Source organism: Narcine bancroftii, chromosome 3, assembly GCF_036971445.1.
Source record: "Narcine bancroftii isolate sNarBan1 chromosome 3, sNarBan1.hap1, whole genome shotgun sequence".
NCBI lineage: Eukaryota > Metazoa > Chordata > Chondrichthyes > Torpediniformes > Narcinidae > Narcine > Narcine bancroftii.
In genome coordinates this window covers 308952310-308969001 of record NC_091471.1, presented here as the reverse complement: position 1 = coordinate 308969001, position 16692 = coordinate 308952310, and the positions used below count along the sequence as shown (strand labels likewise).

The window sequence follows — 16692 nt, the reverse complement described above, 5'->3', positions numbered from 1 at the left end:
AGGTTAGACTCTGTTCCTATGAAACACTTTGTGGGCAGAATTCGAGAATATTATCAGAAAAAAATTCACAAGGGAAGTAAATGAAAGCAATTCATTGCAAACAGTTCAGATTAACAGCCAATGCAGAATGATGTGCATTTGTCATGGTGACATACAAAAGAATATCTAGTGCCACTTTGAGAGTGTCTTTGGAAAAGGAGATTCCAAATTAGAGAATCTGGGAAAGAATTCAATGTTGTGTGTGTGTGTGTGTGTGTGTGTGTGTGTGTGTGTGTGTGTGTGTGTGTGTGTGTGTGTGTGTGTGTGTGTGTGTGTGTGTGTGTGTGTGTGTTGGCTTCCTGAAGCAAAAGACTGGAGAGAGGAAGGTGGAAGAATGGGAGGAAAAAGAGTCCAGACCAACAGACAAAAGGTGTTAATTGTAAATGATAAGAGGAGAAGTGAGAATTTATTTTGGCTCTTGAAAGAACACAGAGGGAAAAAGGGAGAGAGAGTGAGACGAAATAAGTTATCCTCCATGAGAAATTGTATAAGGAGGGCAGAGAGTTACAAAATCTGCCCACAAACAAACAATCAAACAGGAAATCATTCGTGTAACACTCACCTCCAAATTCACCTTCTCCTATCTGATCTCCTATCACGAGTTGCTGCTTATCAAGTAGCCAGCCAGCTGAAAGAAACAGGGGAGGGAGTCAGGAGAAGGGAGAATTTTCCCAACGCAGTCTGATAATAGAGCAATATATGGACCAATATCTCACAGCTCTGTGATTTTTGTGATACTAGGAAGACATGCCCATCTCAATCTACCACTGAGGACATCCTTCCTAAACACCGGAGCTGAGGTGGAGAAGGTGCATCAACTGCGATGAGGTATGGAGTCGCAAGGTGGTGAATGGCTTGTGTCTTGGAAGGAAACATGAAGTTGCCTTTGTCCTTCTGGGCAGAGCTGTTGAAAGGATGTGCCGGGTTGCTACAGTGCATTTGCCTGATGTAACACACCATGGCCACAAACCAGCACTGGAAGAGAGGATGAAGACCCTGGGGGGGGGGGGGGGGGTGCTCTTAAGCTGTTGATTTGTTCAACACCTACTGCATCATTCATTCTCTGGAGACATCTCACTAAAGCACCAGACTGTGGCAAAGAACACAACATTATCAACAGGATCTGCAAAGAGTTCATGCTGCCTGTAAATAGCACCGGTTGTGGTAGGGAGGAAGGAAGAAGTCATTCTCATGCTTGTTCTTTGTTCAGCTGCACCAGGTGAGCATTAGCTGAGACATCATGCTTCAATTTAGTAGTATGATATTAAATCACTGTGAAAGATTGTTGTCATTTTGCTTTTTTATTTTGTGTGCATACAGTATTAGCATCACAGACAGTAATGCTCTTGGCAAGACGTGGTTGTTGAATATATCTGTGAACACTCACCAGCTATTTCAGTGGAAATGGCTCAGCGCTTGGCATACCCATGTAATGAATGACAGTCAAGAATTGTGGTATGTGCAGAACTGTACTCAGCCAAGAAGGGTGACCTGCAGCGCTGGGATCCCTGTTGTTTGCGATGTACATAAATGACTTTGATGTAAAAGTAGATGGGTGCATTAGTCAGCAAACTACACCAAGATTAGCAGAGTGTTAGATGCCTCTCAAAGAACCCAGCAACATATAAAGCAATTACAGATATGGGTATGACATGATAGCAGTCAAGTCCAAACATTGAAGACAGAGGAGCAGTTGATTGGGCAATCGAGTTCAAGACAAAAGGGTTGAAAAATGAGAGACATAGAGGATAGTAATTGATTGGACAATTGGGGTTAGGTGACCCAAACATCACTATAAAAGTGAGGGACTCTGTAGTGGAATGGTCTTTGTCAGAGTCTGCTGAGTCAGAGTGCTAAGGGGCTTCAGCGAGAAAAGGTTGAGGTGGTGGTGCAGGAGGTGAAGTAAGAAAGGGCCACTCTATTTGAGTAACAAAAGGGATTTAGCGGGTAGGCACAGGTAAGAGCAGGTTTTAGATATCGTATAATATACACCCCTAGTCATAAACAGCGGGAATGGGGGTGTGGCAAGATGGTGTAGAAGAAAGACATGTGTTCCACCTTTCCCCAGCTGGATTATTAAATACCCGACTTTAAAAAGTATAAAAGTGGTTAAAAATAGTATTTATAGTTCTTTGAATAACAGTGATTCATCATGGCTACTAATGTGAAGAAATCTAAAACTCCACTTCAGAAGAAATTACCATATAAAAGTATAGACGATCTGAGGCCTACCTGCGCAGCTGAATCCATGGAGCCATTGTTGGGAGTCTCCAAACCCCAGAGGATTCCTGCCCATTCAAGTTTGATTTTGGGGCCGATCCTGCAGTCGCAAGATGGCACTGGCACTTCGGTGAGTTCGGCTGTAGCCAACCTGCGTGCGCATAAAGCCATGCACGCGGGCGGCCCGACTGACAAAGGGACTCGTGAGCCTGCAACATTGCTGGGTGGCCTGGGGACGTGCAGTGTAGGAGGACGCCCCTGCATGTCCGGTGGTTCTGCCAGGCATGTGTGGAGCATCCTGGGTCTGGGACCTTTTGGAAAAAGTATGGGCAGTGGGGGAGCCGAGCGTCGGCACCCCGACGAGGCCAGGGTGCCAGTGTCGGGTGTCCAGACCTGCAGCCACACAGTCAGAGGACCTATGGTGACTGAAGGTGAAGAGGAACTTACCTTATTGGAATTTGCCCAGGAGGAGGAGCCTATACTTATAGAAGGTAGACCTCAAAAAGTGGTTATGGAATCTGGATTGGATTCAGTGTTCACTGTATTGGAAGGGATTGCTTTTCAAATGGATAATATGTCAAATAAAATGTCAACTCAAATAACTCAAGGATTTATGGATATGAAAATAAAAATGAATACTTTGTGTGAAGAAATGTCAACTATGAAATAAGAAATGACTGTGGTTAAGAGTGATATTAACAGATGTATAAAATCTGTTGATATTGTACAAGATAATTTTTAAAAATCGAAACAGCTTTTTCTGGATGTCAAAATCAAGTGGAACGCAATAAAGAAAAAATGGAATTGTAGATTGGGGGATTGAAAGAAGGGATTTATTGAAGAAGATTGATTCTTTGGAAAATCAAAGCCGGAGAAATAATGTGGAAATAGTTGGTCTTCCAGAGGACTTTGAAGGTTCTGACCCAATAAAATTTTTTAAACATTGGATCCCAGAGGTATTGGGTAAAGAGTATTTTCCTGAAGGTTTGGAACTGGATCGGGCCCATAGAGCATTGAGGAAAAAAATCACTTCCTGGACAAACACCAAGGGCGGTCTTGATTCGTTGTTTGAAGTATCAAAATAGAGAAATGATTTTACGAATGGCGGTACAGAAAGCGCAGCAGAGTCAATCCCTGTTGATGATTCAAAACAACAGTGTTTTATTATGCTGATTTGAGTCAATTGGTTATTAGAAGACGACGGGAATTTAATTCGGCTAAAGATGTCTTATGGCAAAAAGGCTATAAGTTTGCTTTTCGTTATCCTGCAATTTTGAAAGTTTTTTTATGGAAACTTTCAATCTCAATTTTTTGAGAATGATCACGATGCCTTGGTTTTTGCTAATTTATTGCCAGAATTGCAAAGATATGGGCGGTCTTCACCATTGTCTCCTAAGAGGAGGGGAAATGGAAATGGAAATGGGTTTGAAAAGAATGGAAAGAAAGAAGAGCTGACACGAAGTCTTCTTGACATTGAAGATCCGGAACAATCATTGGGTTGAATATATTTACTATATTTGATTGTTTTTAATTACATAATGAATATGTATTGGAGGGGGAGGGGGTTGGATGACACTGAAAACTTTGACTGTCATCTACCACTAGTGGGTTTTCCACACCCAGTTTTTTAGGGTGTTACTACCTTTTGGGTGGTTTTTATTTTTTTGGGTTTTTTAAAATTTTTACATTTTTTTTGTTTATTGAGAGGTGGGTTTTGTGTTTTTGAAGAATTATAAAGGGGAGCATTATTTTATTAAGTGTAAATATATTAGTAGTTAGTAAAAATGTCTTCTTTGAATTTTGCAACTTTTAATGTTCAGGGATTAAATAATCCAATTAAGCGAAAAAGGGTATTGGCTTATATAAAAAATGAAAATTGATATTGCCTTTTTACAAGAAAGACATTTGACTGAAAAAGAACATTTGAAATTGAAAAGAGATTGGGTTGGACGTGTGATTTTTCCTTCTTTTACTTCTAAGGCAAGAGGAGTGGCGATTTTGGCGATTTTGATTCATAACAATTGGAATCTTCAGAGGGAAATGGAGGTAGAGTTTTACGGGTGAATTGTAAAATTTTTGCTGAATCCTGGACTTTGCTTAATCTTCATGCACCTAATGTAGATGAGCAGTTTATTTCAGAAGCTTTTTTATTGTCGACTCAAGCTAATGAAAATATCTTGGAGGAGATTTTAATTGTGTTTTGGAACCTTTATTGGATAGAAACCCGAAGAGTATAAGGAAATCAAAGACAGCAATACAGATCAAAGCGTTGATCAAAGATTTAAATCTGGTAGATATTTGGAGAAAGGTTAATCCTACAGAGAAAGATTTTTCTTTTTATTCATCAAGACATGATTTGTTTTCTAGGATTGATTTTTTTTGGTATCAGCACACCTACAGGGTAGAGAACTGCAAGCTGAATACAAAAGTAAAGTTCTATCTGACCATTCATTATTATTTTTTTCTTGTGAAAGTTCAGAAGTGGTATATTTGTCATATAGATGGAGGTTTAATGCAATGTTATTGAAAAAACCAGAGTTTGTTACTTTTGTTAAAGAGCATATCTCTTTATTTTTGACTGAGAATATTAATTCAGTGGATAGTCATTTTGTAGAATGGGATGCGTTAAAAGCTTATTTGAGGGGACAAGTTATTAGTTACTTTATGAAAGTTAGGAAACAATTTATGGCAAAAAGTTTAATGTTGGAAAATCAGATTGCTGAGTTAGAGAAAAACAGGTTTTATTAAGAATAGAAATACATCTGATAATATTCTTCAATTAATTACTTTGGTCAATTATACCGAAATCAGCCTAACCATTCTATGGTGGTTGCACTAGATGCAGAAAAGGCTTTTGATAGGATTAAATGGGAATTTTTATTTAAGGTGTAAGAAAGTTTAAATTTGGCCCTTTTTTTTATTGGTTGGGTTAAAGCTTTATATACGAACCCGATTGCTAGGGTGGTGACAAATGGTAGATTTCTTTACCATTTAGGTTGACCCATTCAACTCGGCAGGGCTGCCCATTGTCAACTGCCTTATTTGCATTGGCTATTGAACTATTAGCAGTCTATTAAGCAAAATGATAAAATTAGAGGGATGAAGGCAATGAATAAAGAATATAAGATTAATTTATTTGCAGATGATGTCTTGATATATTTGACAGAACCAGAAAGGTCGTTGAAGCAATTACAAGAGTGTTTGTCGAAATTTGGAGAATTGTCAGGATATAAAATTAATTGGGATAAAAGTGAAATTTTACCAGTTGGGATAGGAGATTATTCAGAATTTAAAATTATTACAAAGTTCAAGTGGACTTATAAAATTAAATATTTAGGTATGTTTGTAGATGTTAATTATCAGTCATTATTATCAGTTAAATTATGTGCCAAAATTAAAAAAATTAAAGCAGATTTGATTTATGTGAAAAGATCTTCCATTAACTTTGATTGGAAGGGTCAATTGTATTAAAATGAATATGTTTTCTCAAATTCAATATTTATTTCAGTCAATACCTTGTTTACTTTTAAAAGTTTTTTTTTCAGGATTTAAATAAGGTAGTGTGGGAGTTTTTATGGAAAAGTAAATTGGCTTGAGTGGCATTGTATAAACTTATATGGAAATATGCGTTAGATGGACTTCAGTTATCACATTTTCAAAATTATTATGAAGCGGCCCAGTTGAAGTTTATTAGCAGGTTGATGGATTTAGATTATCCTCCTAGCTGGGCTAAGGTGGAAATGGCATATATTTCTGAGGTTAAGGTAAATGAATTTATATTTTGTTGGAATTTTAATTTGTTACAGGAATATAATATGCTGGTATTGAAATATTTGTTAAAGATCTGGATTAAAAAAATAGGGTTTGGGGATCAAAAGGTAAATTATCAATTTTAATTCCATTGTATAATAATCAGTTTATTCCTTTTTCAAGGTTTTATAATTATTTAAAGAGTTGGGATTTTAAGGGTATAAAGACAATACAGGATTGTTTTGAAGAGGGACAATTTCTTTCTTTTAACCATTTGAGAGAAAGATTTGATATATCTGTAAATTCTTTATTAGTGTATTACCAACTTAGAGCTTTGGTAAAGGATAATTATGGTAGAGAGATGAATTTACCCACTTTGTTGAGATTTGAGTCTTTGATTTCTTCTGTACCCAAGAAGGGTTATATTTTGGTTATGTATAATTTGTTACAAGATAATATGGATAAACCGGATTGGGAAAAATTTAAACTTAAATGGAAGAGTGATTTAGTGTTTATTTTTCCTGAAGATGATTGGGCGAATATGCGTCAGGATAATGTAATCAAATTGATAAATGTATGATATGGAATTGTTAATTATAATTTTTTACATCAATTATATTTAACTCCAGAGAAATTGAAAAAATATGAGTTTAGTAATTCAAATTTATGTTTTAGATGTGATTCATGTATTGGAACTTTTCTACATGCTGTTTGGACTTGTGTTAAAGTTCAACCATTTTGGCAAGGAATTAAAGTAGTTTTGGAAAAATTGTATAACTTTACATTACCATTAGATCCAATGATTTTTTGTTGGATAATTTGATTTCGTTGAGGGGATTAGGTTTGGATAAAATTCAAATTGCTTTTGTACGGTTGGTGTTATCAGTAGCGCGTAAATGTGTTGCGAGTACTTGGAAAGATTCTTTGGCTTGGCTTCGCGGACGAAGATTTATGGAGGGGGTAAAAGTCCACATCAGCTGCAGGCTTGTTTGTGGCTGACAAGTCTGATGCGGGACAGGCAGACACAGTTGCAGCGGTTGCAGGGGAAAATTGGTTGGTTGGGGTTGGGTGTTGGGTTTTTCCCCCTTTGCCTTTTGTCAGTGATATAATACAGAGATTAATATACTACATTGGCATAATGGATTGAAGGCTTGTATTGCTATGGAAAAAATTACTTATAATTTACATGATAATTATTCCCTTTTTGTCTCCATATTTGAAATATATACATTTAGATATACTTTGAATTGCTTTCAACATTTATAATTTTTTAAATTATATATCATTTATATTTTTGGCTCCCCTTAAGGGAATTGGCTGAAGGGGTGGGAGGGCGGATTTGGGATTTATTTTGTAAAATCAATTTTTGATTAATGGATTGTATGTTATTTTTTTTAAATCTTTTAAATAAAGTTTGAAAAAAAAAACCAGCAGGAATGGCAGCCAAGGCAAGGAATGCTCATCTTGAAGAATGTAGGTCATCGGGGAAGACAGCAGTATCCCTGACGACTTCATCTGCGAGAATCACATCGAGCTGCAGATCCTGGATCATTCAGGAGGCTCAAGGGGTGATAGACAGGAGTTACAGTGACTCTATCACTCCAAGGTGGCAGGAGGAGGGTAGATGGGTGATAGGAGAGGGAAGGGGAATAGGCAGGCCGTGCAGAGCACCTTTGTGGCTGTTCCCCTCAATAACAAGTATACTGTTAAGTGGAGGGGGGGGGTGGAAATGACCTACCAGGGACAAGCCACGGTGATCAGATCTCTGGAACAGGGTCTGGTCCTGTAGCTAAGAGAAGGGAGGAGAAGAGGCAAGCTGTAGTGATAGGTGATTCCATAGTTAGGGGGACAGATAAGAGTTTCTGTAGAAGAGATTGAGTATCGTGGATGGTATGTTGCCTCCCTGATGCCAGGGTCTGAGATATCTCAGATTGAGTTCACAGCATTCTCAGGAGGGAGTGTGAGCAGCCAGATATCATGGTCCATGTAGGGACCAATAATGTGGGTAGGAAGGGTGAGGAGGTCCGGCAACGAGAGTTCAGGGGGTTAGGTGCTAGGTTGAAGGACAGGAACTCCAGAGGTGCGATCTCAGGATTGCTACCCATGCCACGTGTTACTAGTGAGGTTAGAAATAGGAGGATAATGCAGGTTAAAGACATGGCTAAAGACATGGTTCAGGTGGGAGGGGTTCAGGTTTCGGGATCATTGGGCTCTCTTCCAGGGAAGGTGGGACCTGTTCCAACTGAACAGTTTGCATCTGAACTAGAGGGGAACTAATTAACTTTTGGGAAGGTTTAATTGTATTGCAAGGGCTCTGGCAGAAATATTTAAAATGTCGTTGGCTACAGGTGTGGTGCCGGAGGATTGGCAGGGAGCTCACATTCTATTGTTCAAAAAAGGCTCCAAAAGTAACCCTGAAAATTATAGGCTGGTGAGCCTGACATCAGTAGTAGGTAAATTATTGTTCTGAGAGATCAAATTTACCAGTATTTGGTTAGCTAGGGACTGATTAGAGATAGTCAACATGGCTTTGTGACTATCTTATAACCTGAAACTAATGGCATTATGATCACTGGATCCAAAATGTTCCCCTCCACATACTTCTTTCACCTGTCCTGTCTTATTCCATAATAGGAGATCCAGTATTGCACTCTCATTGGTACTACTATATATTGAACAGATTTGACAAGCCATCCAGCCATTTAACAGTGTGGGAGTCCCAGTCAATAAATGGAAATTTAAATCTCCTACTATCACAACCTTATGTTTCCTGCAGCTGTCTGCTATCTCTTGCCTAAGCTCCACCCGTATAGCCTCTTGAGCACAGCTGTGATATTTACCCTGATGAGCAATTCCGCCCCTCCCCCCAATTCTATGGTCTGAAGCAACAGAAGCCCAGAACATTCAGCTGCCAGTCCTGCCCCTCCTGAAACCAAATTTCACTATGTCCACAACGTCATAATTCCACGAGCCAATCCACGCTCTAAGCTCGTCTGCCTTTCCTACAATATTCCTTGCACTTAAGTAGATGCACCTGAGAACAATTTCACCACATTCAACCATGACATACTCAATCAACTGGAAGAGGTTTACATAAGAAATAGGAGGAGTCTGCCATCTGGCCCACTGAGCCTGTTTCACCATTCAATGTGATCATGGCCAATCTGATGAAGGGCTCATCTCCACCTTTTCCCTATATCCCTTAATTTCCCCTTCTATGTAAAAATCTATCCAACCTTGTCTTAAATATATTCACTGAGGTCGCCTCCACTGCTTCAACGTGCAGTGAATTCCATAGATTCCCCACCCTCTGGGAAAAGAAGTTCCTCCTCATCTCCGACCTAAATCTACTACCTGAATCTTGAGGCTGTGTCCCGTAATTCTAGTCTCTCCACCAATGGAAACAACTTAACTACCTCTATAATTATCTATGTTTCTCATAATCTTTTACATTTCTGTAATGCCAAGCATTAGGAGGCCTGAAATGAGCAAAGGATGACCATAATCTGGGCAATCCATCACTTTGTATGGTGAGGCATGAACATGAGAAGGAGCACAAAAGAGAGAAGTGACCCCATGTCATCTAGGGGAGGAAGATAAGCAATAATCTGCAAAATAGAAGTGTTTACTCCAGGTGTAAGCTTTGGAGCCAAGTGTCACTGTGGACTTGCTGCTGTCATTGAGGATTGAATTTGTGCTCCATGGTGCTCAATAAACTCTGACTTAATTAAAAAACTTAAATTCATCCCATGTAGGTCAAAACTAATCAAGATGGACTTGTCTTTTTTATTTCCTCTTTCTCACTCAAGTTGTTTTAATTAAAAACAGAAATAAATGTCTCTTGGTGTTAGAATTACAATTCAAATCAGTATCCACAGCTTCCAGCCTTCTGATATAGATTCAATTATTCTCTAGCCTTCTGGGAACCAAAGTTCATAATCTAGAATAGAACATTGGTTCCGTACATGTGAATGATCCACAGTATTCAATACTCTTTGAGATACTTACCTTTTGAGAATTCCTCTGCAGCTGACTTGGTGCCAAACTTAAGTTTGGGTTTTGTTAGCCTAGTGATGAGTCCACATGCATCTTTCATATAATACTAAATAAAATAAAGTGGACAACAACATATCAGTTAAACCATTCAGTGCTTCAAGCCGAATGTTGGTTATGTATCTTTGCGATATTTTGACCTGCTGAGTTTCTCTAGCATTATTTTTAATTGATGAGAGATATTTGTCAAATATTGAAGTGCAGTCACATGGCATGGGACCACCCAGTGAATCCAGGGTCCAGCACTGCAATGTGTATTAGTGCCAAGGACCTGAACATCTACTGACAATTAATGTGCTCCATGCGAGCTGCCGAAAGGCTACACACTTCGTTTCTGTGCTAACTTTTCGTCAGTAGTCTCAAAGTATCTCTGTTTCATTATATCAGCCCTAAAGTGTCTGTTGGACAACTCGGCTTCTATTTTCATATTGCAGAACACCTCGTGCCTTGATCTTCTGCTGAAGTGGATTAAACTATTTTTAAACTTCCTCCATTTATTTTGCTTTGTAATATTTCCTATAAATACTTCCCAATATTTATGTCCTAACACAAGTAATATTTCCATTCCATTCTGAGTGATAAAATTAAAATCTTTAAATGTCGGGATGGGAGTTTGCATTTTATTCAGTTTAACTTCATCAATAATAAAAACATTGTAAATCCAGAGAAAGCACCTTCCTTGGCATCACCCACCAGCACGTAATCGGATTGTGAGAATCAGCTTTGATGGCTGCATGGCAAAGAGTTGTGACTGGTGAATTGTTAACTCCTCCTACTCACTGTGCAATCATTTCTCTTTATGGATCTAAACTGGTTGCCTACATTTTGACATGGGCAGCAATAGATAACAACCAATTATTTCGGAGGACTTGGATTGCTTGCTCACACTTCTTTCTCGCTCTCCTCTTTGAGAGGTGGTTCCATGGAAAGATCAGCGGTGAACTCAGAAGACAGCCTCTTCCTGGTTTCTCCAGCACTTAAACTTGGCAGGTCACACAACATCCATAGGAATTAGGCTCGATGTTATTTGTAAAATAACTTTCCAATATGCTATCATGACAGTTTGAAGAGAGCCCAAAACCCAATCCGCCACTCAGGAGATGGAGGAGTGTTTTATCCCTGGTACTGATTAGGAAAGACAAAATTAATCAGGGATCCTATCCTCAACATGATAACTGGTTCAGACTTGGCAGTGATGCTTACCTTCATTGTTTAGCTGACTTAGAACCATGGAACCTTACACCACAGAAACAGGCCCCTTCGGCCCTTCTAATCCATGCTGAACCATTTTTCTGCCTAGTACCACTGACCTGCACCCAGTCCATGGCCCTCCATACCTCTCCCATCCAAATTCTTCTTAAATGTTAAAATCGAGTCCACATTCACCACTTCAGCTGGCAACTCATTCCACACTCCCACTATTCTCTGTGGGAAGAAGTTCCCCCTAAACTTTTCACCTTTCATCTTTAGTCCAAGTCCTTTGGTTTGTATCTCATTTACCCTCAGCAGAAAAAGCCTATCTACATTTATTCTGCCTCTCCCTCTCATAATTTTAAATGCCTCTATCAAATCTCCCCTCATTCTTCTTCACTTCAGGAAATAAACCTCTAACATGTTTATCCTTTCCCTGTAACTCAGTTCCTGAAGTTCAGGCAACATCCTAGTAAATCTTCTCTGCATTCTTTCTATCTTATTGATATATTTCCTGTGGTTAGGTGACCAAAACTGTACACAGTACTCCAAATTTGGCCTCACCAGTGTCTTATAGAACTTTACCATAACATCTCATTATGAAGGCTAAAATGCCAAAATCTCTTTTTACAACCCTATCCACCTGTGATGCCATCTTCAGGGTATTATGTATTTGTATTCCTAGATCCCTGGGTTCTATTGCACTCCTCAGTGGCCTACTGTATATGTCCTTCCTTGGTTTGTCCTTCCAAAATGCAACACCTCACACTTGTCTGCATTAAATTCCATCTGCCATTTTGCAGCCCATTTTTCCAGCTGGTCCAGATCCCTCCGCTTGCTTTGAAAACTTTCCTCGCTGTCCACAACACCTCCAATCATATGCAAACTTGCTGATCCAATTTACCAGATCATTGATATAGATGGCAAACAACAATGGTCCCAGCACTGAACCCTGAGGCACACCACTAGTCACAGGCCTCCAGTCCGAGAAGCAATTATCCACCACTACTCTCTGGCTTCTTCCATCCAACCATTCTCGAATCCAAAAAAGAATGACCAGAATAAAATTTTCTGGTGTTTGTGACATGGGGGGTGGAAATATTATTATTTAATGCAAATTTTCCCAGATCTCCTGCTGCTCATAATCTTCCATTGTGTAATGCAAATAAGTAACATGAAATGTAATTGGATAACCTACCTCGATGAGTTCAATGAGGTTGTAAAAATAGTTTTCTTGATCAATTGTGAGTTTATTGTCTTGATAAATAACACGATAATGGCTGACTTCCTCTTGAGAGCTGACACAAAGCACATAGTCACCAGGATGTCGTATAGACTCTCGCACAAGGAAGAGGCCATCTTCTAAGGGCTGGAGTACCCTCACTGCATCTTCACCGCTGATCTTTCCATGGAACCACCTCACAAAGAGGAGAGAGAGAGAGAAAAACAAGAGTGAGCAAATAATCCAAGTCTTTTGCACAAGTCTCTCTCTCGTGCAGCCTAGCGTTAGGTTGCCCTGTGACAAAGTATATAGAAGTGTCTGGGAGATAACTTGGGAAAGGTTTGTTAGAGCAGGTCATACCCCTCTGCTCTACTCTCTGTACACCCTTGACAGGGTGGCACGGTACTACAACACCATCTACAAGTTCACTGATGATACCATGGTGGTGGGTTGTATAAAAAGGGGCAATGACTCAGCGTACAGGAGGGAGATTGTAAACTTGGCCGAATGGTACACCAACAACAACTTCTCACTCAATGTCACCAAAACCAAGGACTAATTGTGGACTTCAAGAAGGAAAGCTCAGAGCTGTACGATCCACTGATCACCGGGGATCAGAGGTGGAGAGGGTGAGCAAATCTAAATTCCTGGGAGTCACCATCTTGGAGGACCTTTCTTAGACCCAACATACTAATGCCTGTCAACAAAATTAACCTCATGGAGGCCTCAGGTATAATTGCACAGATTTTATTTCACATGATATCATGTAGAGTGGGTGGCAGACTCCACTGTTTACTAACTCTGAAATCTACCTCTACAACACCTGTAAATTTATACAGAGAGACAAACAACTTGTTATAAAAGTTATAATTACATAATGGAATAAAACCATTGTAAACTATTTCTCAACCTTTATTACAATTGTTTTAAATTAAAACCTTAGTTTTGTTTCATTGTTTGAAAAATGCATCATTAACCTTGTCCACAGTTAAGGCCATAACTTCACTTCCAAATTATATAGTCTGGTCCAGATGCATTATTAAAATGGGCTGTTTGCCAACTATGTTAGTGCCATCCTTTCTGGATGAATGCCATCGTGAAGAAAGCATGTCAGTGTCTCTACTTCCTCAAGAGTTTGCATTTCGGTATGACATCAGAAACCCTTGGCAAACCTCTCAGATGTGTAGTGGAAAGTGTGCTGACTGGCTACATCATGGTCTGGTCTGAGGATACCAATGCCTGTGTGAAAGCCCTGCAAAAGGTAATGGATACAGCCCAGTATATCACAGGTAAAACTCTCCTTGGAGAACATCTATATGGAACGCCGCCATTGGAGAGCAGCAGCAACCATCAGGGATCCACACTACCCAGGACATTCTCTGTTCTTGCAGCTCTTGGTGCCAGAAGACTCATATCACCAGGAACAATGACTACCCCTCCACCATCAGACCCCTAAACAACAGACTCAGACTCATTTATGGACTCTGACTTGGCACATTATTTATTACTAAATTTTTTTAATGTATTCTACAATTTGTTTACATTTCCCTCTTCTGTGTATGTATCTTTCTTGAGAACAGTTTACAGTCACCGATAAGCAGAAATTCTGCTTGGATGGCAGGAATAAGAATCTCAGGGATCTATGTGATGTCATGTATTTATAACCTTTTACTCTGACAATAAATCTGAACTTTGATTGGCTTGTTTCTCGCATCTACTAACTGTTAGTAGATATGATTGGTGTAGTTTTCTTATTTTAAGCTGAACCAATATTGTCTACCAATATTCAGCGCAGAGAGTAAATTGCCACAATAAAGATGCTTCAAAAGCAACTGTATTTATGCTTTACTCCACCATACAGTTACAAGAATAACTCAGTATAAAGCAATGGAGATTAGTCAGCTACAATAACTAGAGAGGAGTGGAAATGAGGATGTAGGGAATCATTTGGGAAGTGAAGATTCCATACGTGGGGGATCATGATGACTCAGAATGAGAACCCATAAGTTCCCACTGTGGATGAACCAGTTCTTTGGACACCCTCTCCAATTAGTCCTGCTTCCCCGTAGCTATGCAAATGGTAACTTTAAAATTCTTGTGTTTATTTTAGAAGTTACTTTTATGCAGGGTATTCCTGATCAAACAATTGGCATTTTTGCCCAGTTTTTCTTTGATCCGTGTCTCCATTTATTGGAGTTTTATTGTATTAATTGTTTGGGAAGAAGCAGCCTTATTCAAATTATTCCTTAAGCTTTGGGACTGTTAATTGAAGTTCATGATAGAGAACTTTCCATAAAGGAAAGCTCTATTACCCCCAAAACCCCTGAGCCAAGTAGGGTTCTCCAGCCATAAAATGGGAACCAAGAAATGTTGTCCCATTTTAGCCCCATTTCAGGAGGCTAAAACCCTTCCACTTATTTTACGTCTTACTTGGAAGAGCAGTTTATTTGCACATCTTTCAATTCTGTGGTCCTACATCATGCTGTTAGCAGCGTTCGCTTCACTGGGGAGACAAATTCTGATTAGGGATCTGTTCTCTGGACACCCCTATTAACTTTTCCAAGAACAAACCCCAATTCTGTCAGTTACCCACTCTCAGTCTTGGCTTCCCGCACTGTTCTAAGGAAGCTCAATGGACGAGTTGGAAATATGATATATTTTGATTCGGGACTTTGTAGTATTCTGGACTCAACACCAAGTTAAATAATTTTAGATTATAATCAGTGTGGATGTTTTTGTTAAGCAATTGCCTGAACTGAGATTGCTTTTCTAAACCCATATAAATTTTGTTCATGTCTCCCAAATGAACAGCCTTTTAAAATTTCTCTTTCTTCCCCTTCACAATATCAATCTTCCCTTTTAGTTTTTCAACCTCTCTCCCTCTTCCAAAAGTCTAGTTTTATTTTTCAATTTTGATGAAAGATTTCTATGCTGGACTCTGCTTCGCTCCACAGACTTCATGTGGCCCTGCTTGAATAAGCAGGAGGAAGTGTACTGGTGGTGTAACTCCATCTGTATGACTCTATGATCCTATGACTGGGTGCCCGCACCCATGTGCAAGTCTTTGACCTTTGCCCCAGTGCGGAGAAACAACCACCAGACTGTCTGTGACTGCCTGCATTCCTGCCTACCTACTGCAGGGGGCAACCCACTGTACCTGCGAGGAGGTAACCTGGGAGGCTGGCTTCACCTAATCCCTGCCAATTACCAGCCCCATATAAAGGCTCATGCCGGCGCTTGTGTAGGCAGTAGAGCACATGGAGACAGAAGGGAGACTGATCCTTGTCTGCAGGTTTTAAGCTAATTAAAGCCTGTAGTACAGCCTTGGTCATTTGAGCTTGTTTGTTCGCACTACAGCGCATTACACCCAGCTCTTTAGATCTAGAGTTAAATATGGTATGTCCCAGCAGAGACACTCAATACTGGGAGACAATAAATAAAATACATTTCCCGTGAATATTCTTGGGGGTGATGGGAGTATGTGATCAGGACATCTGATGTGCCCATTCAATCAGGAGAAGCCAATCAACCTTAATCCTTCCTTACCTCCAATACTGTATCAATGGTCGCAGGCAGGATACAGGATGCTCCCCACCACTCGCTTGGAGCACGTTTGAAACAGAAAGTCCCATCTTTGAGCACAATTATGCAAATAACCCAGTCAGTTCTGAGGGTGTGTTTCTCTGCTGAAGCATGAGATATGGATCCGAGGCCTTACTAGTTTTCCCCTGATACCATCGGGTGAAGATGACGAGAGGTCTGCTGAAGTCCCGGCCAACTTTTAAACCATTTGAGCTAGCAACCAGAAAAGGTACTTACGGCATGAGATTGATGTTGGGATCAACCCGAATGGCTTCACGCTCACGTAATTTATGTCTGGATACAAGCCCTTCCTCTTGTGTCTTGTTATTCTTTGCCCTGTATGAACCCTTGTTCTGGTTCAAATAAATGGAGCACAGTCAGCTGACTAAACACGGTTAGTGTGATGCTACTACGGCACCAGCAACCCAGGTTCGAATCTGGCGCTGGAGGGAAGGAGTTTCTCCCTTTACCCCATGGCCTGTATGGCCTTTCCCTAGGTTCTCCAGTTTCCTCCCACCTTCAAAACTGCACATGGTTGTAGATAAATTGGGTAGCACAGATCTTAAAGGCCAGAATTGGCTTCTGCCATTTGGTAAATTAAAATAAAAGGCACAGTACAATTAAATCCTCTCTTC

At 39.8% G+C, this 16692-nt stretch overlaps 1 protein-coding gene across 2 annotated transcripts in view; it reads right to left on the bottom strand.

Moving 5' to 3' along the window:
- The window catches only part of matk (megakaryocyte-associated tyrosine kinase), a 61022-nt gene that overhangs the window by 18217 nt on the left and 26113 nt on the right, over window positions 1-16692 (bottom strand). For both annotated transcript variants that reach the window (XR_011354610.1, XM_069928890.1), the window contains exons 4-7: window positions 16295-16410; window positions 12452-12671; window positions 10018-10111; window positions 602-667 (exon numbers count right to left, since the gene is read on the bottom strand). Coding sequence is in view for 1 of the 2 variants with exons in the window: in XM_069928890.1 (XP_069784991.1) it covers window positions 602-667; window positions 10018-10111; window positions 12452-12671; window positions 16295-16410 (496 nt within the window). In the remaining variant the exon portion in view is untranslated. The remainder of the gene's footprint in view (window positions 1-601; window positions 668-10017; window positions 10112-12451; window positions 12672-16294; window positions 16411-16692) is intronic.